The sequence below is a fragment of the Falco naumanni genome, chromosome 4, assembly GCF_017639655.2.
Source record: "Falco naumanni isolate bFalNau1 chromosome 4, bFalNau1.pat, whole genome shotgun sequence".
Lineage (NCBI taxonomy): Eukaryota > Metazoa > Chordata > Aves > Falconiformes > Falconidae > Falco > Falco naumanni.
This window is the reverse complement of record NC_054057.1, coordinates 93364872-93390744: the sequence shown is the minus strand read 5'-3', so window position 1 is coordinate 93390744 and position 25873 is coordinate 93364872. Positions and strand designations below refer to the sequence as shown.

The window sequence follows — 25873 nt, the reverse complement described above, 5'->3', positions numbered from 1 at the left end:
GGCTCTTGGGTTAATACAAGAAAATATGTGGGGATGTGATGTGTGTCAGACAGAGTAGGGGTTAGTGGCTAACCTAGGTAAAGCCTAGAATATTTATCACATCTAAGCATTCTTTTCTTTTTTTTTTTTTTAAAATCTCAGTGTGAGTACTTTTTCAAAATAAAAACCAACTCCCATCTTTCTGTTTTCAAGCCTTTTCTGGATTTAAGGCACCACACGAGAGCTATTCTGATCTTTTGTTATGCCCAAGTCTCCCAGATCTATTAAAAGCCTATTAAAGATTTTTAGTCATTCTCTCAGAGGAGGGAGAGAATTTCTGTCCAAGTGGCTATGACATGCTTCAAAGAAAAAACAAAAACCTTCCTTTCTGAACGGTTCAGGGACACACAATTTTTAGCTTTGTTTTATTGTACCATACTTGAGTTTCTGCAGCAATAAACTAAAAAACAAACCACACAAAGAAAAGCCCTAACCTCCTTTTGTAAATCCTTCCATGTGTATCGATGTACAATATTATATGAAGACCTAAGTGGGTCTTGAAACACAGGATTGTTCTTATTTTCTTATTGTTCTCACTATTCAGATTCTGCTGCATCTCTCTTCTCTTGCTTGATATTGTAGATTCTTCCAAAGCACGCTAATCAATTTTGGTTCAAACTGAATTGCTGTCACACATCAATGAATGAAATTAAGTCAGGTTAGGTCAGGGATCTCTAAATACCTAATCTAAGCTTCATTACTGAAAGCTGCTCCTAGGCCCTACATCATTTTAATCAGCATTGGGCCTATTGATCCGTGCCCGGGTGTTGGGCAGTCTATAATTCTGCAGAAACTTCCACAAGTCTTACAGTCCTAAACCTCGAGAATCAGGTTTGGTAGTTTGTTGTGGAGTTAAAGACCTCCCAGGGCAGTGAGATTAACTCGCCCAGCTGAGCCCCCGCCGCTGGCCGAGACGGGCACCCTCTGTTCCTCTGCTTTCCCCATGTGCTGCTGCTTTTTGCCTGGCATTAGCTGTCCTGGCCGTGCTGTCGCAGGAGAGCCACTGATGGTGTTGAGAACTACCTTTACAAAAACAATAGCTGTCAACTGGATCCGCAGGAAGGAACAGGAAACGCAGAACTGCATTTTTTGGGGTAGCGCACATCAATCTCTTAAAGAGCCATCAGAATCAGCAATGTATTTTCTGCCCTCTTTTTTGGTTTGTTTTGTGGGGGGTTTTTTTGCGAAGAATATGACATGATTATGGTGCTGTCACTTGGTTTCTAGTTTGTTCTAATTTCTGTTGGTATTTCAGGAACAGGAGAATGTGGAAGTACATAATTATGCCATGCAACCTAGATGTTACTTCTGTATCTTCCTTCAGTACTGACGAATGTGAGCCTAAGTCTTATCCAAACAGTGCTTGATCTGAGTTCCTCAAGTATAAGATCAAGTAAGAAAATAGAGATTTGTCCAATTGCATCATGCCGAACTGGACTCAGATTGTAGGCAGGACCTGGTTTGCTGTCTTTGGAAACTCTCGAAAAATATGATTTGCAGAAGCCTAAAAGAAACCTAAAATGCCAATCTGAACAAGGCTTTGTGTAAGTTTAGTGCAAGAAAAAAAACCAAACAACCTGGATTGTAAAACAATTTCTCATAATTCCTTAGTTAAATTTTTAAAACCACCACATCTCCTTTCCTAACAAGGTGATTTTTTTTCATTGTTGATTCTCGGTAAATACTCTACAAGCAGCATTGGGAAATGACACAAAATGAAATCATACTCACTCTGTATGTTCATATTACAAGGTGTGCCAAACACCTTACAAAGAAGACTAATTATAATTTGTTTCATTAATGAAGAAACGCAGGTATGACAGCCTAACTCATTTGCTTGGCATCGCACAACAAATCAATGATGAAACTACCTACAGGCTTTTTTGTATTCTAGGCTTATATTTAAATGTTTCTCCTTTGAAAATGAAAGGAAAATAGGATTTGCTGTGAATTGAAATATTTTTCAGTTAGTTGAGGGGATGTGGGTTTCAAAATATGCAAACCTCCCCAACATTGAGCTTCATCCTAAAGGTAGATTTGAAATAATCTTTGTTACCACACAAACATACAAGTCATTTGTGCACTTTCTTTGCCTTATTTCCATAGAAATAATTGTGGTTTTTATTTTATTCCTGTTCCAGGGGATATGGTTCTAGTTGCCTCAGAAACAGGTAGATATTATTTGCATATCTTTAAACACTCTCCCTTAAACAAACCAAACCAAAACACAACACGAGTTTTCATTACACCTACATGTCATTGAATTTCCAGGACCTCTTGATGTTCAATGTTTGTGTGTCCCCCCGCCCCACTAATTCAATTTAAAATATCTTTCCTGTAGAAACCCAAAGGGTTTTGGGAGTACACTAGTTGAAAATCTGGTCTTTTTTCCTCTTACAGGGGGAGGGAGAGAGAGGTGGGGGCTGAAAAATGGGAAGCGTTTTCTCTTACCACTCCTCCTGTGGTAGGAGGGCAGGAGGAGGAGGAAAGAGAGGGAATGTGACTTTATTATTTATTTCTTGTAAGCTGGGGGATGACATCTTGAAAAATTAAAGATTTCTGTCTCTCTGAAAGACTTTTTCAGTGCACATAGAGAGTTTTTATAGTTGGGCTGGTAGATTTATGTACACATTCTCTATCAATGAACGGTATCAAAAAAAGGACTTGAAGAAAGAGAAAGAAGTTAGACAATTTCAGGTGTGGCAGGGCATGCCGGGATTTGAAGACACACCAAACTGTAACACTGAAACTTCTCCATGAATTAGATGTGAGTTTTTCCAGATCATAAGCATCCACAGTCTACTACTATCTTCAAAACAGAGTCATATTGTCTTGTTTTCTATGATTGTCTGTATTTTGTCATTTGAATTAAAACCTCTTTCAGTGCAAAGATATTTGTACCCAGCATTCTGTCTCATTCTGAAAACATTCTGTCTCTCTTCCCAACATTTTGGTTTTGTCTGGCTAACGATAGGGAAGCACGCATGAGCCCACCAAGGGCAGTGACCCCATTAGGCTCACTGGATGCCTTACTGGCTAAGTGGCAGACTTAACACCATTGTGCTGTTTGTCATGCACCACCTATATACCTGTGTAAACTACACAGTGCTGTCATTTTTTAGATTTAGAACAGATTTGCCATCAGTCTGACCAAATGGAAAGAATTAGAAAAGCTGTTCAACAATGAAAATTCGATGTTAACATACAGCTGGTTCACTTGTGGATTCTACAATATGAAACAAAAATCTTCCTTCAGTGTCATCCCCAACGTGCTGCAGCGATAATTTAATATACTACAGGTATGTGATAAATGCTACACTTCAGAAAATAAAATACCACCTTTTTTCAAAATAAGAAAGACAAGGATCAGTATGAAACCAGAGGCTGTTTTCCCTGTCAGGTAAATCCTGCAGAAACTATCCTCTTAGCTTGTATCACACTTTTAGAGGCAAGACATGAAAGCAGCGGCCCCAGTGGCTTCACCCATCCTCAGAGCAGGGTCTGTGTTACTGAGCAGTGCCAAAGAAACTTGTAACTTGCAAATAGCAAAGGGGCAGAAGGTTGCAGGGCTGCAGGCTCACCAACTGCATCATGCAGCATTGCAATCAAACCTCACCTGTTGCTTTCTGAGTGCAAAGAAGCGGCGTTAAAGTGCTTAATAAAATGGCTGAATTTGTTTTAGTCTACAACAAACTGCTAGTTTATATTTCCGTACAGAATCTAGTCCAAGAATTTACAAAAAGCAATTTTTTTTCTTGCAACTTGCTTTTTTAGTGAAGAAAAGCTCTGTTCTCCCAGTTTTGAATAGTAATTCTAGGTATTTTAGGAATAACTTTTTTTTTTTTTTTTCAGTTTTAAAAGAACAGGTTAGCATCTCAGCTTTTCAAATCAGCAATTATGGGCTTTATTTTGCTGGGTTTGGTGATACCTGTAAAGGGAACGGGATGTTAAGATGATTGAATTTGCCCTCCTAGGGTTTTTAAAGTAGGTCGTGTAGCTGCGCTAGACTTCAATATGCATGTTTACACCTTCTAGGCTTGTTTTGGCTGGTGGGATTCTTTAAGAGCAATCATGCTGGGAAATGCTGAAATCCTCAGGAAAAGCTGAAAATTGAGAGCATCTGACCAGCTCTGAGAATTACTACAAAGAGCAAGCTGTGCTGGGGATGTGAGCTAATGGGGTATCTGGAGGGGAAACGCAATCATCTGGGGTATAGAAGTTAAAGAGAAGCTATGCTCTAGGTAAGGTCTGGTCTCCACTTCCCTGTTTTGCTGAAGGTAAGTTAGTATTTTTGTAACTTTAACTGGACTTTGATACCTCTTTTGAAATTATAAAGTGACCCTTGAAGAAAAGGACGTAGGTTAGTCTGTAGTCTGAATTGTGTTGCCCTTTTCTATTATTGGTGAGCCTGCGTGCAGGCTTTGCTGGGGCTGGCTTCAGCCCGGCAGCCGCCGCTTGCTTTGAGACTTTCCCTTGTCCTTTGCCAACTCTTTTCACAACACAGTTCTTCCTGTGTTGCAGAGATTCTTCACTTGCTCCCTATGTGGAGTTCCAACTGATGTTTTGGGGGAGGATATCATGAATGCTGTAGAAAGTGTGTTATTGTCTAATTATAAGAGCAAACTAACAGTTTCAGTTGATAGAGACGTCTTGTGCACGTGCTACAGGGGTCTTCAGGCAGGGAGGGTTGTGGCAGCAGAGCTGCAAGGGCAAGATGGCCAGTAATGAAAATTGTTAGCGGTGTTCCTGTCTTCATGATGAGCAAAGTGGTCAGAAGAAAATGAAGAGGTAAATTCACCATGGCTTTAATGCAATCTCATGCATTGGGGTTTGTTGGGTTTGATTTATTTTTTTTTTTTTTCCTTAGAGGTTTGGGCAAGCTCTGTTTTGTCTCTCTGGTCATTTGTTTGGTTAATGATGCTGGCTGGCTGCAAGGGAACATGTAATGCAGGAGACATGTAAAGAAGTGCCCAGTCCTAGGTATTGTTGAGATTTTTTTATGTAACTGATATCCAGTGGGGAATACCATTTTCCTTTTAAGAAGCTGAGAATCAGTTGGTGGCACAAAACTCAGACAATTCCCCTGTAAAACGCTTAGAAGCAGCAGCACTTTAAAGCTGCACTTAAGAAAGCTTCCAGCTACTCTAATTTGGTCAGCAAGAGTCCCAAAATACTAAATCTTGAGGTATCTTTACCTGTTCTAAACCATTTTTGCAGTTTGTAAGAGAGATTCTTTTCCCAAGCTCCCTGTCATGCCATGGCATAGGAGTGCAGCAGCTCCGCTCTCCTCACGCTCATAGCCACAACCACGGCTCAGCTCTCCGCTCAGGCTAGCGAGGTGACTCAGCCCCCCCCCGTCCCACATGCGAGTTGCAGGATTTGGACCATTAAAATCAGTGTTTGGCACTGCCAGGTGCCTTGAACAACAAGGCCTGTCCCGTAAGGTCAGTTTGTTAAGTCATGCTGCCACTTTTTCTTCCTTCTGTTGACTAGGTGGAGAGGCTCACAGAGGTTCATTAGCTCCCCTCTGCCTGACCACAGCCTTCACAAAAACCCAGAAATTTCTCAGGTCTGCTTAGTGATACAAGGATTTTGTACGCCACATCTGTAAGTGTGAAACTTTGAATATCCCTACTAGTATCGTGTAGTCCTCCAACAGAGAAAGGCTTGAAAGACTTTTGACTTTATAAGCCATTTATTTATTTTTTTTAATAAAAGTTGGGGTTTCTGTATGATGCAGTTGCTGGCAGAGACCATTATTTGTACACCCTGTGGATCGTTTCCTGCATGAGAAAATCAACACAAGGGGTCAGAGAAGGCAGCTTGCAGCATGGGAACGCTTGCTGTGGGTGCCAAGTTCATCTCTTAGCTGTTTGTGATGGTCCACAAAACGTGTCACTTTGCTGTGACATCAAGCAGCATTTCTAAGAAATGTAGCCATGCCAGAGACTTTTTTTTTGTTGTTGTCAGGCTGGCATCTGGGAGAGTGGATAAGCTAGGACAGCCACTGGCATTACGTTCTATTTAGGGACTCCAAAATGGTACTGCAGAGTCTGTGTTTCCTCTGTAGACAGCCGATCAGTTACTTGCCATCAGTCTCGTGCTGTGCCGGGCCAGCCCTGGCCATGAGAGCAGCCAGGGATGGGCTGGCAGGGGAGGATGGACGCCTCTGGGCACATAGCTGCCCACAAGTACAGGCCTCAGGAGGAGACTGGGATGTGATCCAGGTCTGTATCAGGATTTTACCTAATAGTAAACAACTGCAGATGTGCCACTCTGGCCTAGAGTAACAGTCGACATCAATCTTTAAATGCTTTATTTACAACTTGTGTGTGTGTCTGTGAAATTAGCATTTGCCTTCCAGGAACAGCCACTGCATGTCCCTCAGTCCTACCGAGGTGTTGGGGTGGGTGAGGCTGTACGTGCTGGCTGTGGGGCTGGAGCCCCAGGCTCTGCTCCGGGCTCACCTGCCCTGTGCCAGGCTCCCCTCCCGCCGCACCCAGCGACCTTGTCCGGGAAGGAGTGACGAGGGGCTGCCTGCACTTCCCCTCCTCTTGTCAGAGCTGCAGCCACAGCGCAGGGTGGGAGAAAAGGCATCATCCCCAGGAAGGCAGGGAGCATCTGCTGCGTGCGGGGGTGAGGGCCACCGTTGGGCACGAAGGCCCACACAGGAGGGTGTGAGAGGCGGACAGAGTGCAAAAGGGAGACAAGATAGCTCCTTCTTGAGAATAAAAAGGAGAGAAGATAGCATCTTCTCGAGAATAAAAGGGAGACGGGCGTATCTCCGCAGGCACAGCTATCAGGCTGAGGGCGGGGGACGAGCAGCGGCCTCAGCTTAAGGGAGGAAGGCGCACAGGCCCCCTGCGGGGCGGGCAAGGCCCCGCCAGTCAGGCGGGAGTTCGGCGTTCCCACCTCTGATCTTATAGGTCTTTTCCGACCTGGACGATCCTGTGAGCCGCCTGCTTCCCTCCCCCGAGGCTCTGCGCGGAGAGGACGGCGGCAGCGCCCGGCCCGGCCCGAAGGGAGCGGGGAGCGCCCCTCACCGCCCTGCCCGCCGCCCCTCGCCGCCCCGCCCACCGCCTCCCTCAGGGCTGCGCCGCCCCGCCCCCCGCGCGCCACCGCCCCCCGGCGGGAGGGGGGAGGAGGAGGAGGGCGGGCTGTCGGGGCCGCGCACGGGGACGGCCCGGGCGCCATGTTGGAGGGTTGCTGAGCCCGGGGTCTCCGTGTGTGCGCGGCGGCTGCAGCCCGTTTCCTGCGTGGGGCGGGGGGGCTGGAGGAGGGGAGCAGCGCGGAGCGGGGGGGGGGGGCGACGCCCAGGCGGATCATGGATGTCGAGAGGCTGCAGGAGGCTCTGAAAGGTGGTGCCGGGGCTTGCGGCGGGGAGCGGTGGGGTGGGGGCAGCCGTGTCCCCGCGCTGAGGGGGAGACAGGGGTGTCCCCCGGAGCCGAGACCCTCCCGAGGGGGGGGGGAGCGCCCTTGGCTGAGGGCAGCGGCTCCCTCCGCCGGGGACGAGGGTCGGGGGGCCGCGCTGCGGGGACGGGGCTGCCCGCGTGGGTGGGGAGGGGGGGCCCCGCCGAGGGGGCAGAGGCCCGGGGGCTCCCCACGGGGCAGGGGGAGCCTCGAGTCCCCGCCGCCCCGGCCACCCCCGGCTGGCGGCGGGCAGCGTGAGGCGGAGCGGGGGGGGGGGCGGGGGGGAAGGCTGGTGCCCCCCCCGGCTCCCCTCCTCCCGCAGGCCGGGGCTCCCCGCGCCCCCTGCCCCCGGCCCGGCCCGCCGCGGTGCTGCCCTGCCTGGCCGGCCGCAGCCCGGGGATCTGCCGCCGCCTCTGCTGTAGCAGCTGCTCAGAAGAAGTTGCAAATCAACTTTTGTTACTCGGATGCGTGTAGTTTCTCCGCACGAAAATATTAAGTGTTTTACAGGGCTGGGAAGCTGGTGGAGCTCTTGGGAACAGCTGAAGCATTGTGGAAGCGTGAACATGTTTTTGTGGGAGCTGTGCTGATCGTTAAAGCAAACAGATAGCTAATTATTATGAATTTTTGTTCTGTCCTATTTTCTTTTACCATTTTTTCTGTGTCATTCTCATACCAACAGATTTTGAGAAGAGAGGGAAGAAGGAAGTGTGTCCAATACTGGATCAGTTTCTTTGTCATGTTGCTAAGACTGGAGAGACGATGTAAGTGGGACTTTTTTGATGATCTGCAGTTGTGGTTTACAACATTTCTGCATTTTAAGTTAATGAGGTGCTACCTGGCTCTCCTTCTCTGTAGATTGCTTCTGTGAGCTAAATAAGCTTCCCTTGCCTCCCATTTAATTTTGGATGCGTTAAGTTTTGTTTGTTGGTCATTAGTTTTATCTAACGGGGAGACTTCTTAGGGTTTGCTCAGGGCTATCTGTCGGGTCTCACTGTTCCTGCTCAGTACAGTAAACCTGTTGCTCTTTCTACATTTCCCGTGACATTCATTTTTGTTAAATGGAAAGTTTAGCTCACTGTTGTAATGTCTGTTGTATAGTGCTGTAGTGTCTGTTGTACACAGTATCTGATAGTATTATTCACATAAAGAGATGAATGGCTCAGGGTTGTTTTTTTCTAGGCTTTGTATACGGTGCTGTGTGCTGATTGCGGCTAAGTGCTTTTGATGGAGAGGGGAGAATCGGTAGGTGCTTTCTGCAGAGGAGACGTATGGGAACAGTAGGTGCTTTCTGCAGAGGAGACGTATGGGAACTACTCTGAATTTCTGTAGTCGCTTGTTTTTCAGCTCGCGCAGGAGTTTCGCTTTTCCTGGGCTCCCTTCCACAGCTCCCCATCGCGGGTCTCCATCCGAACGGGGGATGTAGCTGGAAGGAGCCGAGCTACGCGCTCCTCGTCAAGGATGAGCGCTGGTGCTGTGCTGGGTGACTTCCTTGCTGGATCACTATTTGGCAGGAAGGGGAAAGGCTTCCCTGGGTGCGTTGCTATAGACTTGCTCACTTTCTGGCTCCCAGGCTGTCTCCTTGTTTTTGAGGCCTAGTGCCAGACTACAGGCTTCAGCAAGAGATAGGTCCTTTTACCAGTGTTTTGTCAGCAAGCAGTGATCGCAGGGGCTTTGTTAGGATTTCTAGAATCCCTCTGACTTGTAAGGGGTGTGGAGGTTTTCATGTTTGTGTGTTTTATTCGGGTTTTTCTTTTTTTGGTAGCTTGCTAGTACTGCTTGAATTAAACATTTTGAAAGAAAAACAAGTTCTGAAATGTAATTTGCTCCTTGAATAGGAGGCTTTGGCTTAGCAGAAATACACAGCTGTAGCGATATGTTTAAAATATTTTCCCTGTTATGAAATATTTCTTCAGGCTGTTTTTATTGTTTCTGACACTATTATATATATTCCAAAGTAACTTTAAAAGAGTGATTGTATAGGGGCAAACTCTTGGGAAAATTCTTTCCTATCTGAAACTTGGAGAATGAATAAACTCCTGACTTTTATTTCCATTTGGGAATTCTAGATTTCTTTAAATTATTATTCGATTATTACAAACTATTGCTTAAATCTATCATCTGGAACTTCATGCAGCCTTTTATTTTTCCAGGGTTTTCTCAGGCTTTTTGGATCTGTAGCTCTCTTCAGCATTCTTGAACCTTTCTGTTGCATTACTTTTTCCTTTTTTTTTTTTTAGAAACTTCTGATGTGAACATCTGAGATATCTAATACAATCTGGAGACAGACATAAAAATACTGTTCCATAATGTCTAATTTGCTTCCCCTTATCTACTGAAGTCTGTATTTCTTCATCGGGTATACTTCTATTTTTACTGATGTGTTATATATCAAAGTAAAGGGAAGAAATAGCAAAAATTAAAATCTCATGGTAAACATTCTTGTGAATATTGGTAATATGCATTATAAGAACTTAATGTATTTTTAATCTAGCACAGCTTTACCACTGTAAAAGTGTTCTGGAATACACAAACCTACCAAATACATGTTAATTCAAAGTGAGCTGAATCTTCTCTATTTCCAGTTACACACAAGTAGCTTTATTGAATAGAAATCCAAAGCAGTAATAAATAGATTGCCTGGGAATGAGATGATGAAATCTAAAATAATAGCTTGTAGTGACATTTATTAAGATTTTTTGAAGTTTGGAAGCTCAGTTAAAAAAAAAATAAATGGTTAAGTTAGTGTAATCACACAAATGGTTTGCAGACTTAATTATTGAAAAACAATGGATCTTACTCAGTCACAGCCTGTTCCTAAAGTAACAAACAAGAAGTAACCATGTAAGTGAGGACCAAGACAAATAAGGATAAGTGAAATGTGAAGTATCTTTGCCTTCAGTTATTGTTGTTTGTAGGAGCATTATATAGTGTTCATGGGGATTCTCTCAGCTTTTTAACTTACTCTGTGATGAATGCTGATTTTTCAGATGATACACTGCAGTCTACATCCTGGGTTAAATGTAGGGTGTTCTCACTGCCCACACCCAATACCTCTTCAGGACATAGTTGCAGCAGATCTTGTAAACAATTAGTAAACTTAGTTTGAAAGGGTGCTAATGAAGTAGGTTAAAATAACTTTTAAGGTTCTCATCAAAGCATGATGGTGGCATTCATAGCTTGCTTAACAGACTGAAAACATGGGCTTATGTAAGGCTGTCGGGTATCTCCCTGCCCCTGTTTCAATGTGCTAGTTCATCTGGGTGAATTATGAACAGGTAGATGCAAGTTTATGTTAGGCTGTAATTTTACTACTATTTCTCTTGGCAGTAACCTGGGCTAACGCAGCCCTCATGGTACTGTTTCACTTGTGTTTGTGTGCTTGTTCAACTGTTTACGTAGCTGCATGGTATCCTAGAGCAGAAAACTGCTCGCAGTTGTAACTACCTTTCTTTTTGGGAGCATTGTTTCTAACAAGGTTCAGTTTGTTGATCCAGGTTTTGTCCCTGTTAACTGGTATGTCAAATTCCAGCACAACTGCAGAGGTGGTGGTGTGTGGAGGAACAAAGGGTGAGAGTTGTATAAGCCAGCAGTGCAACTATGATAAGGCTCCTCAGAGTGTGTCTTTTCTGTAATTCAGCGCCTTTTTTATTTACATGGAAGGTCTGGAATAAAAATGTTGCTAAATTTGGTTGTGTTACCAGCTTAGATATAGTTGTGTTATCAGTACCTTGCAGTAAAAGCCTGATCATGCAATCATGTGTGTTAACTTCATCTATTTGAAGTTTAAGCTATCTTCTTGTGCAAAGTTAACCATTCACTTAGTTGTTTGCAAGATTATAGCCTGCATTTACAAAAGCCCGTCTAAACTTCCTTTATTATAGGTGAACAGAAGCAAGAGTTTGTTTGGCTACTTTGAAATATTTTTGTTTTGTAATGGTTGCTATGGTAAGACTTATCCTTATGTGAAATAGGAAGTTTATGGTTCAACCTTTTTTAATCTGTGTTGAGTCTTAGGACTCTCCCCAGCCTCAGCCACTCACACCAACCCCATTTTTCCAGAGGAGTGATGTACTCCTTATTGACTTGACTTTTTACTAAGTTAGTAACGTGGGATTTCCTTAGTGAGACCAAGTATAGTCAGGGAAGATAATTATAACCTCCTCTTCTAGTTTGTGAAAGATCATTGTGGCTTGCAACATGGAGTAAAGTGAAGAGATATAATAAAGTATAAGATAAATTTTTTTATCTGAAAGACCTCATTAAAAACAGGATATGTTTTTGTGCTTGTCTTGTGCTTAAATAATCCACTTGCCTATTTTTCCTGAAGTAGAAATGGCTCTAAGAGACGGTACAGAAATCACAGCACTGCAATATTAGAAGTTAAATGGTTTTTGTTCTCCTGAAGGATTCTTTGAGAGTAGATACAAAGATCATTTATCAATTGTGATCTTGTGTCTTGTATTTAAAACATGTTTTCTCTTACTACTTAGGAAATTCTCCTGGATGTAAAAATCACTCTGCCCCTTCAATAGCAAAAATGTTTCTAAACCATTTATTTAGGTACTTCAACGAGAAAATCCCAATTTGTCAGACTGGAAAGGAAAACTAGAGTTTTTCTTTGTTCTAAAGGGTGAAGTAAAATATAAAAAACCAAAAGCAGTCAAAAACTTCATGTCAGTTTTCTCTGCATTTCCCCTGATCCTGCCCTGGGGCAAGCAACCTATAAAGTGCAGTTTTAATGGCTTACTATAGTGGAAAGTATAATACAGATGTTTACTGACTATGAAGGAATCCAGAAATAAGTAGTGAAGTACCAAAATCCAGAGAAATACGGTATTTAGGCAGAAGTGATTAACTGTAAAATAGTTCTAGGCTTAAGCAGAGAACACTGGCTTGGCCAGGATGTAATGTAGTTATACCAGTTCTTGCCCTGAATGCAGTATAAACAGCCATTAAAATATGTTCTGTTTTTATTTCTTTGTGTAGTCATGTTCTTTCCTTAGAGTTTCCCTGCAAGATCTGAAATAGTAATTTGCACCTCATCTAAGCCTGAAGACAGAACCTCTTCCCCACCGCCCCCCCCGTACCTTGAGGACCAACAAAAATGCTTTTCTGCAAAGTTTCTCAAGTCAAGTTTAAAACCTATGGTTGTAGAGCAAATAGGAGCATCTGTATTATCATCATAGCATAGCCTAAGTTGGAAGGGACTTCTGGAGGTCATCCAGTCAGATCCTGTACTCAAAGGGAGCTAATTGCAAAAATAGTTTAGGTTGCGTAGGGCATTGTGCAGCATGTCTGAAAATCTCCAGTGATGGCAATTCCACAGCCTCTGTCTCCGTTTCACTGCTTAACCATGTGCACTGGGGAGAATGTTCCCCTTGCAGCAACTTGGAGTTACCCGTGGAACAACCTGGGACCTCTGACTTGCCCCTCATTTGTGCACCCCTGAAGGGAATCTGTTTCTGTCTTGCTACCCCTTCTGTGGTGAAAGGCAGCACTTGGATTCTGCCGCCATAGCTGTCTTTTTTTTTTCCAGAAGACACGCTGCCCTACCTGCCTGCCTAGGTTGTGCGCTGCAGCTCTTTAACCAGCTTGGTAGTCTTCTGGTCAAGCATGTCCCCAAACAGGACACAGTATTGTGGTTGTGGAGTCACAAGTGCCAGGGAGAGGGGTGTAATCACTTTCTGTGATATTGCCGATATAACCCAGTTTGCAGTCGGTCTTTGCCACAGCAAGGGCAGGCTGGCAGGCGTTCAGCTCCGTCTACTAGCACAGGTATTAGTGCCAGTATTGACTGAGCAACATCATTTGTAACTGGTTGCGGATAGACTTTGGACCCTGTTAATCACAACCACTAACTGGGTAGGCCTGATGGTCCGCTGAGTCTGTAGCTATCCGGCTTAGCCACAGAGGTGCTGTGGGAGACTGCTGAGGCTGAATTAACAGTGCCTGCTGATCATCCCTCATTGACGGTCAGGTAGTGCAGAGATGATGTGCTGTTGGTAAATTACATAACTGTAAATGTAAGTTACATAACTGTAATTCTACCAAAGATAATGACAAAAAGTATTTTTGACCCTTTGATACTGTTTTGTGTGTTCTGTGTAGCAGGAAACTTTTTTCTTAATATGTTTTTCAAACACTTTTTTGGAGCACTTTAGCTTTTATATTATTTTGTTACAGCAATAAAACAGTTTGTCAGCTGTAGAAAAGATGTGAGTGGAGATACAGTAGCAGTGAACATGTGTAAGAGTAAGTTCCCCTTCCTAGTTTCAGTGTTCTAATGATGTATTCTGAACTCTTGTATAAGTAATTACTATACAAGTATGTTGTATAGTATATATGTATACAAGTATGTATATCTGATGTTACAGATACGTATATTTTTGTAGCCATACGTCCTTTATATTATTTCACATGCTTAAATTTAAGTCTACCTCTTTCTATAAAGTGTGTTCTCTGGTTTTATTCAACTAGGAGTTTTGCTGCTTGACACCTGTATGCTAGTATTTTTTGACTAGCTTGAAAATTTTGTTCTGATTTGGAGGCGAATATTTATCTGAATATCTTGAGAACTATTGGGGGAATGTAATTATTTAAATAATCATAAAACAATTCTCAAGTTGCTGCCATGATAAATAGAAAAATACTTTCTGGAAGAAGTGTGTGCGCGCGTTTGTTTGTATAGGCCTCTTCCATTTCCATGCTCATAGTGAAGCAAGAGATGTGAGTAAACTTCCTTGTGTTGTTTCCTACTATTATTCTTCACTAACTCCATTCCAGTTAAGTGGCTGGAATTATTCCCCACTAATTCCCATTCCACTGACGCTGTTTTCTGTCTCGTAATCCCTGCACGCCTCCGAAGGACAGGAATCTTGGTTGAAAAGCCTGCTGATTTATTTTTGTCAAAGATAGTTTAGCTTCCTTGGTCTTTTACCTGTATTATAAAAAATTATGTATGTATTAAATGTACAGTTGTAGTTCTTCATCTGTATCACAGTTGATTCCTCTGAAATTACTTGCTACTGCAGGAATTGCATGCTATTGTAGTATGTTAGTTTAAATGGTGCCACTTAGTATCTGTTGGGAGTGGGATTTATGGTGTGAAGGTCAAACTTTTAACTACCATTATAAAATGTGCATGAGGAACTGATCCTAATAAACCTGAGTCTCTCTAGAATACGCATGTAAGGGAAGACGAAAGTCAAGCTCCTCATAGTAATGCTAACTTTTCAGTAATTGGACTATTTTAACTGCAAATGTAACTGTGTGTGGACTTTGATCTGTAAGTGCATTTTTCTTCCCTGTTGCTGTATACAGTCTGTTCTTGTAAGCACGCTCCCTGATAGTCGTCATGTAGACAGGTCATTTACTTTCCCCAGACAACCACCTGACTATTTATTCTGTAGCGGTTGATACAGTTGTGGGTGCTTCTGATGATCACCTTCAGCAGTATTCTGTTGGCATCCTTCTACTCTCTGAGCTCCCTTCTCCTGCACTGTTTAATGGGATTCGTTCTCATCTTCAGCTTCTATCAGTTCTTAATTTTACCTCTTAGTAATGTTTCTTCATGACTGCAGTGGCTGCCTCAGTATTACTTCTTCTCTTTTCCAGTGGATGTCAATTCTCCTGTTCTATGGTGGCCTCTTGATTGTTACTATTTCATTTGAAGTACTTTCCCAGACATTTGCGTGTTGTTCTGCTCAATATTACACTTCACAGTAGCAAGGATGTTTTTCTATTTTGACCTAGTAATCGGGGAGCCTTGCTCCTTTTTTGTGCCCACAGGTTTTGGGAAGGTTTGTGCTTGATGACACATGTTTTGGGGGGAAGGAACAAGGCAGTGGTGCATGTGGAAGGGAGGTTACAACGCAGTCTGGTTGTCTTGGGGAGCAGTGGTTTATCCAGTTTGTGAATAAATCAGATGCTGCTGCTTTTCTGCCAAGCTGGTATGTCTCTGCCAGGTCTCAGTTATGGAAATCATACTACTTGAAGACAGTTACAATACTTCCGTGATGGCTACATCTGATGAGGCTTTGCTCAGAAACTGCGATGACACTGGAGCACCTAATGCCTGTGTATTAGGTCGCTGAGGCGGGGTACACCTTGTCAGCCCAAGCTTAGTGTATGTCAGCTTAACTGCCTTGTGTAGAAGCCAACTAGGTGGCTTTTGTTTCTGGTTTTGGAAGGAGTTAGTAATAGAGGTGTGATTTACTTGATCCTAGTAGTACTGCTTTCAGACCTGAGTGCAGCCTGTGTGCTTGTGGGATAATGCATGAATCCTGGCAAGTGTGACAGTACAGTGCAAAGTAAATGCAGATCCAGAAGTACTTGCACAGGGTGCATTTTCCTTAATCTGGTTTCCCAGTTTTATTGCTTAATATAGTAAAGTTTTAATAGTATTATCTCAGTATGGTCTACTGCTCTTCTGAGGTAACTAGTGGGTATCTGTGCACTTGTCATTTAACAGTGATAACTCCACTTACCAGGTAAGTTACATAATTTCTTTTATTTAGTTATTCTGTGCAAACTGGTGATAATTGAAACCACTTCAGTGCCCTGTATTAATAGATAGGTGTAATTTAGTTTGCATATGGAAGTGATGTATTTATATATGCAATTATCTAAACATTAGTTTTATATCACTCAGCGTGATTTTTCTATAGGTAGTTACTATAGAGATAGTAAATGTTTTTCTTAAATTTTGACTCCTGGGCTTCTGCTATACAGGTTCATTGAGAAAGTGTCATCTGTTTGATGTTTCTGTATTCTGCCTGCATCAGCTCGAGAGTACTATAGAATTATATTGTGCCTGTGCCTGATGGATTATTTTTCTGTGCAGTATCTACTGAATGGGATGCACTCTGAATTGTGCTACGAAATTCCTGCAGAATCTGTAACAAGAGTGCACAGTAGCACTCTTGAAACGTGCCCTAGTGAACGCTGATCTGTTCAGTCAGATTTGTATCTGCATTGGAAATAAGTAAAATCGAAGAATAATCCACAGGATTCTTAGAGTTGAAATTAACATGGTTGTCTAAATTTCAACAAAATGTCCAATCATGTTGAAGGCACATCTGAATTGTGTAAGTGGTTTTTGGGAGGTATTTTGACAAGATAATGCCTGTCTACTGTTGATCTGTGTGGCTAGTTCAAATGCAGCTACATTTATCTTTGGGAGAGCAGACTAATGTAAATGTTCCTAGGGCTGGTGTGATTGTAACTTGTGAGAGAAGTCTGATACCTTCCCCACTCCTGAACTTTGTGTGCTAGTTACTTAAGTGATACTGTTTATAATTCTGAGGTTAATGGGAATGTCTTTTAACTGATGTTTAAAGACTAAAAATGTAATTTAAAGAATATAGTCACTAAAATCGTGCCTCTTTTAAATAACTATTCCCAGTATAGTTTGATGTAGTAATAACTGGATCAAAGTTTTGCATTAAGCATTGTAGAAATGTGTAGTAATCTACTCCTTGTCTTGAAGATACGTTCTACAGAGATGAGGCAAATGTGGGCTGAGAAAACAGTTGCTGTACACAAAGTGGTTGCTGAGAGTTCTGAACAATTCTGTGTGTTTATAATTAAGTTATGCAGGAAATACAGATTGTCAATCAGATTAAAAAGTGCACAAAACTCAAGTGACTTTAAGATAATCTAGTAAAAAGGGTGCTAACTTTTTAATGAAGGTAAATTAATAATTACACAGAACATTGTTAAAAAAAATAATCCATAACTAGAGAAATAAGTATCCCGTATAATATGACAGCAGGAGGATACTAGGTCTGCATACATTGTAGCATAAGTTTAGTGTGGTTCCCTGAACTAGTGATTTTTCTGCATAATAATAACGATAAAAGAAAGGTAACTAAACTGTAAACAAGTATAGTTGATATTGCTCAGATGGGTGGGCTTAGTTGATGTTTGATGCATATCTAAGAGTGTTGTTAAGGCTTGGAGACCATTGTAGTTGGTGTGCACTTTACAGGAAAGTCAGTATCTTGTGTGATCGTTCTACTTGTAATAAAGCTTGAAATTTATAGGAGATGTTATTTGAATATGTGTATAAATGAAATTATGTGAAGAATAAGAAATCAGAGTAAGGTAAGAATTTATGTATTGGCACACCGTGTAGAAGCAGCACAGTAAGTGGAATAGTTCGGTGAATACACCAGTTTATTTTTTTATCAGCCAAAGGGAATTTCAGGTGAATTTTCAAGTGGGATAGGGAAATTCAATAAAAATATCATCTACTTTTACTTCTGCCTTTGTAGATAAGCCACTGCTGGTAGTTTGTGGAAGTTTTGAAGGCTTTCAGTTACTTTGTGCGTATTGCTTTTCACTTTGTTGTAAGGAATTTAATTCGTGAATGAAGAACCTGTTGTAGTCTTGAACTTTTTTTTGTCTGTGGTCATTTTTTGCCTTTAAAAGAAAAATAAAGGTACTTGAGTTTTTTAGATAGCTGTATTAAAAAATGTACTTTCTTGAAAAGTTCTGAGTCCTAGTACAGATTTTTTTTCTTTCTGTTCCACAGAACAGCTGTATTCTGTTGGGGTCAGCTGTGTATTTATCAGCAGAGATCAGAACTAGTCCCTTGATGATTACAGATACTACTTTAATGTCTTCATCAGCTGTCTGTTTCCATAACTAAGTCTTAATCTTTGTTGTTCCTGGCAACAGCAGCAGTATTTTGCAAGTAGTAGAGAGGTGAACACTTCTACTACTAAAGTAGATTTACTTCTAATGTATTACAGTTTCTGTGGTTCTGGAATGAGCTCCTCACGCTCACAAGAAGGCGAGCAAAGACTTAATTTAGGCTGACAAGAATCAGCCAGTGAAAATGGAAAAATACCTTCTGTGCTTGTGGGAAATACCAGTTTCTCCTCTTTTGAGCTCTTCAATATATTTTTAATTAAAGTGAAAGGTAACATGAGGTCAAATCCTACTGAAGATAAAATGTGAGAGCTTTTTAATTTTACATGAGTTATCAGGTGAAAGTGAACAGGATGCTCCCCCAGGAAGAGCACTTGCCAGCGTGTTTTCCTAACAGGAGTATACAGCAAAACACACCGTTCCAGTAAATTCGCTGTGCTGTGTTGCCTAAAGTTTAAAATTTATTGCTCATTCAGAAACACTGATAAAGAATCTAGCATTTGCTTATGTTTTTAATTTAATGTGAAGTTGAAGGGTTTGTCTGCTTGCCAGAAGCGTTTAAGAAACTAGTCTGCTTTGATGCATGGAGGATTTTACTGTGTAAATGTTGTCATTGTTTGAAATTTCCCTTTGTAATCTGCAGCACGTGGATGTTGAAAGTAACAAGTGTGCAAAATGAGGACACTAATTGCATTGAAAATAGTATTAAAATAAAGCACAGGAAGTAGAAATAGGTTTAAAATTTCAAGAATATTTGAAGCAAGGGTGGAATGAAGTAAGGTGTGTGCTTTTGTCTGGTACAGAACACAGCTGCTTAAAGGTATGGCTCTGCTTTCTACTAGTCACATCATACATCTTATTCTTCCTTATCTGGAGCATTAATTTTGTGGTTATATTAGTTATCTGCTTCACCTCCCTGTGTGTGGGATCACAGGGATGTGTGGGAGCAGCAGAGCAGGCTTGCCTCTTTTGGTGTAGACCAGGTACAAGGTGAAGCACCTGGTGGGACAGCACCCTCCTCCTCTGCACTGTGATGAAATCCCTGCTGAGCTACAGCATAGCTCATCTCCCTGTTAATGAGAGTTCAGTGTTGCCAGCGTTCAGCCCCAGACTTTCTCAGGAAAAAAAACGAAAGCCATTTCTCTACCATTGAGCACTCCTCATTAAGAAGCAGTCTTTATTATTTGTATAATAAATAACGAAATGGTGAGTCCTGTAGAAAACCGAAAATGTCAAATGGCAACGAGTTTGGGTTTTTTTTGTACAGAAATGCTGTTGACTGTTTTACAGGTGGTTCTTAACAAGTTTTTTAGCTTGTACAACCCCTTTTATGTGACTGTACTTCCAGGTATCCTTGTTTATGCCCAATCAATGCATCTGAAATTGGGATGCGCTAAGTAGGGTGAAGATTAAAAAAAAACCCCAAAACCAAACAACAACCAAAAAAATTTTGTAGACTCTATTTACTGCCTTTCCATCCCAAAGCACGGAGATAACTGAGGAAGGAGATGAGTGAGAAGAAAAGGGTGGCCTTGGTCTCTTTCCCTCCAGAGGACTGCAATCCATCTATTCCTCTGCACAGCTTTAGCTGCCGATTCTGCTGAAGAGGACCTCTTCAATGCATGCTCTGGTTGCTGTGCTGCTGTCGCAGTGGGGCCCTCAGTCCTGGGCAGGCTTCTGACACAGGCTCCCAGGTGCTGCCCTTTCCATAGCCTGGGGGAATGGAACTGCCCTGGGGCTTCTTGTACCTAGGGACAAGTGCTGTGCATTCTGGTGGCAGAGGTGGGCCTTTGGTTTGAGAAGTGGCGTGTTCTCTCTACAATATGCCTGTTTGGATGCATCTCGCATCAAGGCTGCAGAGGAGCATGCTGGAAAGTTTGCCGCCTTGCACGGGGCTTTGAATTGGACATTTGATTGCTGGGCACACTTCATTTTCTGTGCCTTTTGACTTTTCTGGTAGTTCTGGGGATCCCATTGATAGACCAGAATAGAAGAGGAATTAACTTGTTATGAATGAATTCATGTTGCTTCTGACAGCCTGGGGAAATTACTGTGTCTAAGAGTGTATCTCCACGAGTGTTAGAGCAAGGCATAAAAGAGAAGAAATGGTTATTAAAGTTGGCAACTTGTTTCACTTTAAAACACCTGTTCCCTACTAGGAAGTCTCTGTGGGAGTGTAATCTAAGCCAACAATAATTGGGGGAAAGGGGGAGCTAATATAAGCGATTCTGTCTCTTGTTACACCTTAATCGAATCCCTCAGAGATTGTCCTCTGGTTCTGTACTCCTGTGTTCTGAGGACTTTGCCTTAAAATTGGTTTAGCGGAATGTTAAGTGTTTGCATCCTAAACATGCTATTTTGTACTTTTTTTTTTTTTTTTTTGTTTCTGCTTGTCAGAATAGAGAAGAGTGGAGAGGGAAGTGGTCCTTTTTTTCACCAAGTTCTGATGCTTCTTTTATGGCCTGTTCAGTGAACTGAATCAATAGATCTACTTTGTTTTCCTTTTCATTTTATGTTCTCTGTGGTATAGAGCATCTCTCCAAAACAGATGGCATCCTCTTAAAATTTAAACCGAGTAATTTTGTAATGAACTTAAACACTGTGAAATCTGAAGACAGACATCCCACTAGGACTCCTGGGACTCTTCATGTTTTAAGTACATAGCTAGGTCTTGAGAAGCTTAACATCCCTTCAATATAATGTTTTTCTTAATTAAACCTGTAATCTGTGAAGCAATTCCAGAAAGATTTAAGAAATAATTGCAGTACCTTAATTTCAGGAGGTAGCCTTATTTTGGGCACTCTGAATTCTTTCTCCTGTTCTTCAGTTAATTTTAGGTTTTGTCCTGCTTACCTTCCATGTGTTATATTGAAGTTTGAGACTTAATCCTGTAGAGTTTGTCTAAACTGTATAGTTAAGTGTTACGTTTCATATTTTAATAGAGTTGCTAAAAAGGGAGCTAGGTAACTTGCCCTAATTAATTGTCTCTTTCACCTGTGGAGACTTGTGGTCCAGTTGACATTTAATGTCCAGGTCGGGTAGTAATAATGTTGGGGATCCCTGTGTTGTAGTAAAGGCTTCCAGTGTAGTACTAAATGTGTGAGAGAGAATTGTATCACATATTCAACGTGGATCATTTTTCTTAAAAATAGCAGGGGAAGCACGGTGTGTGTATGAAGGAGGTCGGAATATTGGTATTACAAATTTTCTCCTTGCCTTGTTCTAGTTCTCTGGAAGTTAATGTTTTTCTGTTCTCCAGATTGCAAGACTTCCCTCTTCATTTCAGGTTCTTGAGTTGCCTTTCATTATTCTGTTACTTTTAATTCTGTTTTTTAATGTTTGACAAATCTTGCCCAAACAACTTTGTTAAACATTTCTAGCGTTTTTCTTTTTTTGGTGAAATTTTGGGTCTCCCAAAGTGAATATACTGGGTGGCAAAAGACTCTATACAAAACCTTGTCCAATGGTTGGAAGAAAATGCCAGTTAATTCTGTGATATTCAGAAACCATCTCGATAGTGCAAGCTATTGACAGAAGGTTCTCTCTTACAATAAGCAGTGTGGTAAGGGAGAAAGCTGCTTTCTCACATTTGTCGGTACAAACATTTTGAGTAAGCAGGAGGTAAGGGAATGGGGGGAAGTCTTTTGTACTCTGGGAGTGATAGGGTTAGATTATTTCCATATAGAATGCAGTTTTGTTTTTGATGTGCGAGTTGGGAAAGATGAGTTCTGTGCCAATTGTATTAGGAGAGAAGCAGTTGTAGCTTGCAAGCAACTTTGTGGTAGTAATTATTTTAAATCAAAGCGTAGCATCAGATTACTTGAACTGCTTTCTAAGGTGACCTCTGTCCTGTGTTGAAGAGTGCTGTTTATCAACTAGAATTGGTGGATTGCCAAACTTGGTTAATGTTGCTTGGCAAACTTTGATCTGTAGTAACGGATTAGTTCCAACAGAAAATCATGTAGTTCAAGTACAGCTGTGAATTAGTTTACTTCTGTTAGAGAACAAAGTTAGTGAAGATTGTGTTCTTCCTTGTTTCAGCTCTGGTAATGCTAGGTTATGTCCCTTGTCTAAATTAATCTTTGTTTTAATTCTTCCTTCCCCGTGCAATGGAGATTTTTGCTGCCTCATCAACTTTGAGTGAATAAGTACGTTGTTGTAGTACTGTTGTGACTGTAGAGTTTTCTTGCTCGCCTTTGTATCTTTCTTCATAGGGCTTTCTTGTTTTCACTTAGTAATTCTGACCCTGTCCTGGGGTTTTGTGTATTTGTATGGGGGATTAATTTTTTTTATTGATGTTTTCTTGCTTAGCCTGTTACTTAGTCTCTGCTTGCTCATTCTGTGTCTTATGTCTTCCCCCACCTTTTTTTAGCCTTTTCTCATGCTGCTTCTCTAATTAGATGTAAATATTCTCAAAACTTGCTTACATTTCTCATGTTACTGGCTGTTCGGTCAGGTGCTGTCTGCTTTTCTGTTTAACTCTGTGAAACACAACTGAGTATTGTCAAACACTGAGGTCTCTTCCATCCATGTTTCTCTGTTATGTTTCTAATTCAAGGTCAGGGACAGCATTCTGGTACAATATTATGCTGTTAAACATCTTTCTATACCTTAAAGCACAATTATCAGCATATATTAAATCTAGGACATAAGTACATGATACGAAGTAACGTACAAAGACTGAACTGTTTGACCCTGTTGGCTTCCACGCTTTCATCTGTCTGTTAAAGGTATTTTTTTTTTTCAAATTGTTAAACTGTTAACATACGCATTGGGACTGGGAGAGGTTGAGGTGTGTGGTTTTGCTATGACATATGTATCTTTACAAGCTGTAGTGCTGAAGCATGCTATGGTTGCTCCTTTTTAGCCAGTCATTACTGCCTCTGGTGAGTTTTCCCTTGCTAGCTGCTTTCCCCTGCCCCCAAATCAGTTTCTTTGTCTAATTTTCTGTATATTAGAGCAAAACCTTTTAGGTTGATGTAATTGAAAGATGGTGGATGAGCTGGTGGAAGTAGAGGAAAAAAAGGCCAGCTGATGATGGTTTGGAGTATCTGTTAAACTACAGGCTCATTAGCCCAGGGGAGCTGTGTCTGTACAGGTATATTTACACAGGTTGACCCAGATATTGTAGTGAGACATGCTTTAGATATATATAAAATGTACATAATTTTGGAGTTGTCATTCTCTAGAACAAAAAGTACGTTGAACCAAAACATTTTAGGATTAGCTAATGTTTTGAAGTACTCTTTTTGAAGATATTTTTATCGATTGTACAATGTTCGCAGGAATTTTTTTTCTTTGAGTGGCTATTAAAGAGCGCTCAAAGTTGCTGGTACAAATTCACAAGTTAGTGTAGCGGCCAGGAAAAGCATGTTTGGAGGACATAATGTGCATTTAGAAAAGGCTGATCATGTACAATGTGGAGTGGGAAGAGCAAGTATTTATAAACAGGCCTGCTCAGAAGAAAGCATGAATAGTATTTTCTCCATGGAATTTCTTCAATTTAGTTTCTTTGCAGAGCTTAAAGTGTTTGTCAGTTATTATCTAGTGTGTAAAAACTTAATGAGCTTGTACATAAAGCTGTGTAGAAGAGTTTTCTTTTGCTTCATTTAGGCTCTTGGCTTAACTACAGAAGGTATTGACTAAACTTAGCTCTTTTTCACTATCTCCCATTTTGTAACCAAGCAGCTAATAAAGGGCTTGCATCCTAAAGCTAGTTTGTTCTTGGGGAGCTTGTAGATACATGTTTTCATTTCTCGAAAACAGGTTTTTGCCGTTTGTTTATCTCTTCTCACTACTACTGTTTGGCTTTTGAAGTGACCATTCTTTCAGTGCATGTTGGTAACTTAAAATTTCTGAACGGTGGATATTGTTTGCTTTGATAATTAGGAGAATGCCATTTTTAATCTGTTTATGAACTAATTGGTTTACTCTATAGATTTGCAAGTGAGTTTCAAGCTGATACAGACTTATTTCTACATGTCATTTTCATAGGCTGGTAAAACAGGAAAGGTAACTTTCCTCTTTTGATACTCACTTTTGATCACTTCCACTGAAGTAAATGAAAACTAAGAAAACCTTACTGTCCTTGCAGGAAAGAATTTTTTTTTTTGGCAGAAGTGAGTTCATTATATTAATGATTTCTTCTTTGAAATACACAGCCAGATTATTTTCAGTTTTGTAGATTGCTTTGAGTGCAGTCTTTTATAAACAGTTTAAAAAGTGTTCAGACTTTGCAGTATATTGTCACAAATGTAGAGAGGTTTCTCTAACAAATACACATAATTAAGGTTGCTAGAAGTAAAATTATTTTTATATAAATCCTTTATTAGTCCACCTTGTGTATTATTTTTGTTTTCAGAGGACTCGTTCAGAAGTAGCTTAAACTGGAGGCATAGTACACAGCTGGCTAGGAGGTAGACTGTCAGTGTCTGATTACAGGGTGGTGGATGCTGGTGCTGAAGAGACTGGCTTTGAGGGAAAAGGAGGCAACTGCAGTTCTGGGTGAAAGCAGAAAGAGCAGAAACTAGCATTCCAGAGCTCTCCCCCTTGCTTTTTGAAGCATTTTCCTTCTCCTATAGGAATAGTGTGTAGGTCTGCTCCCTTCCTAGCATCCTGGTAGGCACAGGATGTAAGTAGATGAAGTAAGAAAGAGGGGAAGAGGAACTGCTGCTTACGAGGTTGGTAGGAAGAGCAGGAAGAAGGTAACTGAAGGATGGATGGTCTGCAGAAGCTAGAATTCTTCATCTTGGGGTAATGATAGAAGCGCCGGGCCTAAAAGAAACAAGTGACCTGAGTTGTAGCCGCCAGAAACCTTCCTCCTCCTTCCTGCCTTCCAGGAATCCACTGTGGTGCTACTGCAGGACTGAATTTTGCTTACACAGTTGAAGAGTTGGGAACTGACTCAGTCTTTTGTGGTGCAAAAAAAAATATTTGCTGTTGAGTGGCTGGAGTTCCCATGTAACTTACTGGTAGCAGGATAAAACTGTTTATCAGAAACCAGTTACATAGATTGCAAATGCTTCAAGACCATTGTCTAAATGGTAGCATGTTTTAATGTCTAAATTACAACACTGAGATCAGGAGATAATGTTCGAGAGGCACAAGACATCTCTGACTTTGAAGCAGTTGTTTACGGTAGATACTGCAGTTACATCTAGTTGTAGAAGCAAAGTTGTTTTTAACTTGCTTTCAACCTGTTAGCTTTCATGCTGCTAGTACTGCAGCCACAGCAGCAGAGAATTCGGCAATATTGAAAAAAACCTGCTTGAGAAACAGAAAAAATGCCTAAATGGCAAGCCTGTCCTGAGCTCCTGCTGCTGTGGTTACGCTGCTTTTAGCAACAGCTTGTTTAGTTTATTTGGTGCTGGTGTTGCTATATCTGTGTTATCTGTAGTCAGGCTTGTGTTTACCCTTAAACTCTGCTTCTGTTTGTAGGCTGGACTGTGTCACCTGCTTGGCAGTCATTTATCAAGTGTTTTGAAATACAGGATGAAAGATGCTTTTTATGTCAGTAGTGCAGTATATTGCAGATGCAAGTTCCTAGCCTTTTTATAATAGAAGAAATACTAATGAAAAATAATATGGTTTAAGTGACAGTTTTCTGGACTTCTATATAGGGGCCAAATGTTACATTGTTTTCTGTAGCTTCAGCATTGTAAAGAGGAGCTGGTGGGTACTGCTTTCAGGCAGTATATTGCCATTTTAAACTTTGTATGTTGCTTTATTTCAGCAACACAGCACTGGTTTAATAGTCTATGAAAAGATAAGT

General features: G+C 41.3%; 1 protein-coding gene across 1 annotated transcript in view; it reads left to right on the top strand.

Annotated features, from left to right (window-relative positions):
- The first annotated feature begins 7218 nt into the window (after nucleotides 1–7218).
- The window catches only part of PPP4R2 (protein phosphatase 4 regulatory subunit 2), a 32652-nt gene continuing 13997 nt past the window's right edge, over nucleotides 7219–25873 (top strand). The window contains exons 1-2 of the mRNA XM_040591011.1: nucleotides 7219–7397; nucleotides 8129–8210. Of these exons, the coding sequence (XP_040446945.1) occupies nucleotides 7364–7397; nucleotides 8129–8210 (116 nt within the window). The 5' untranslated portion in view covers nucleotides 7219–7363. The remainder of the gene's footprint in view (nucleotides 7398–8128; nucleotides 8211–25873) is intronic.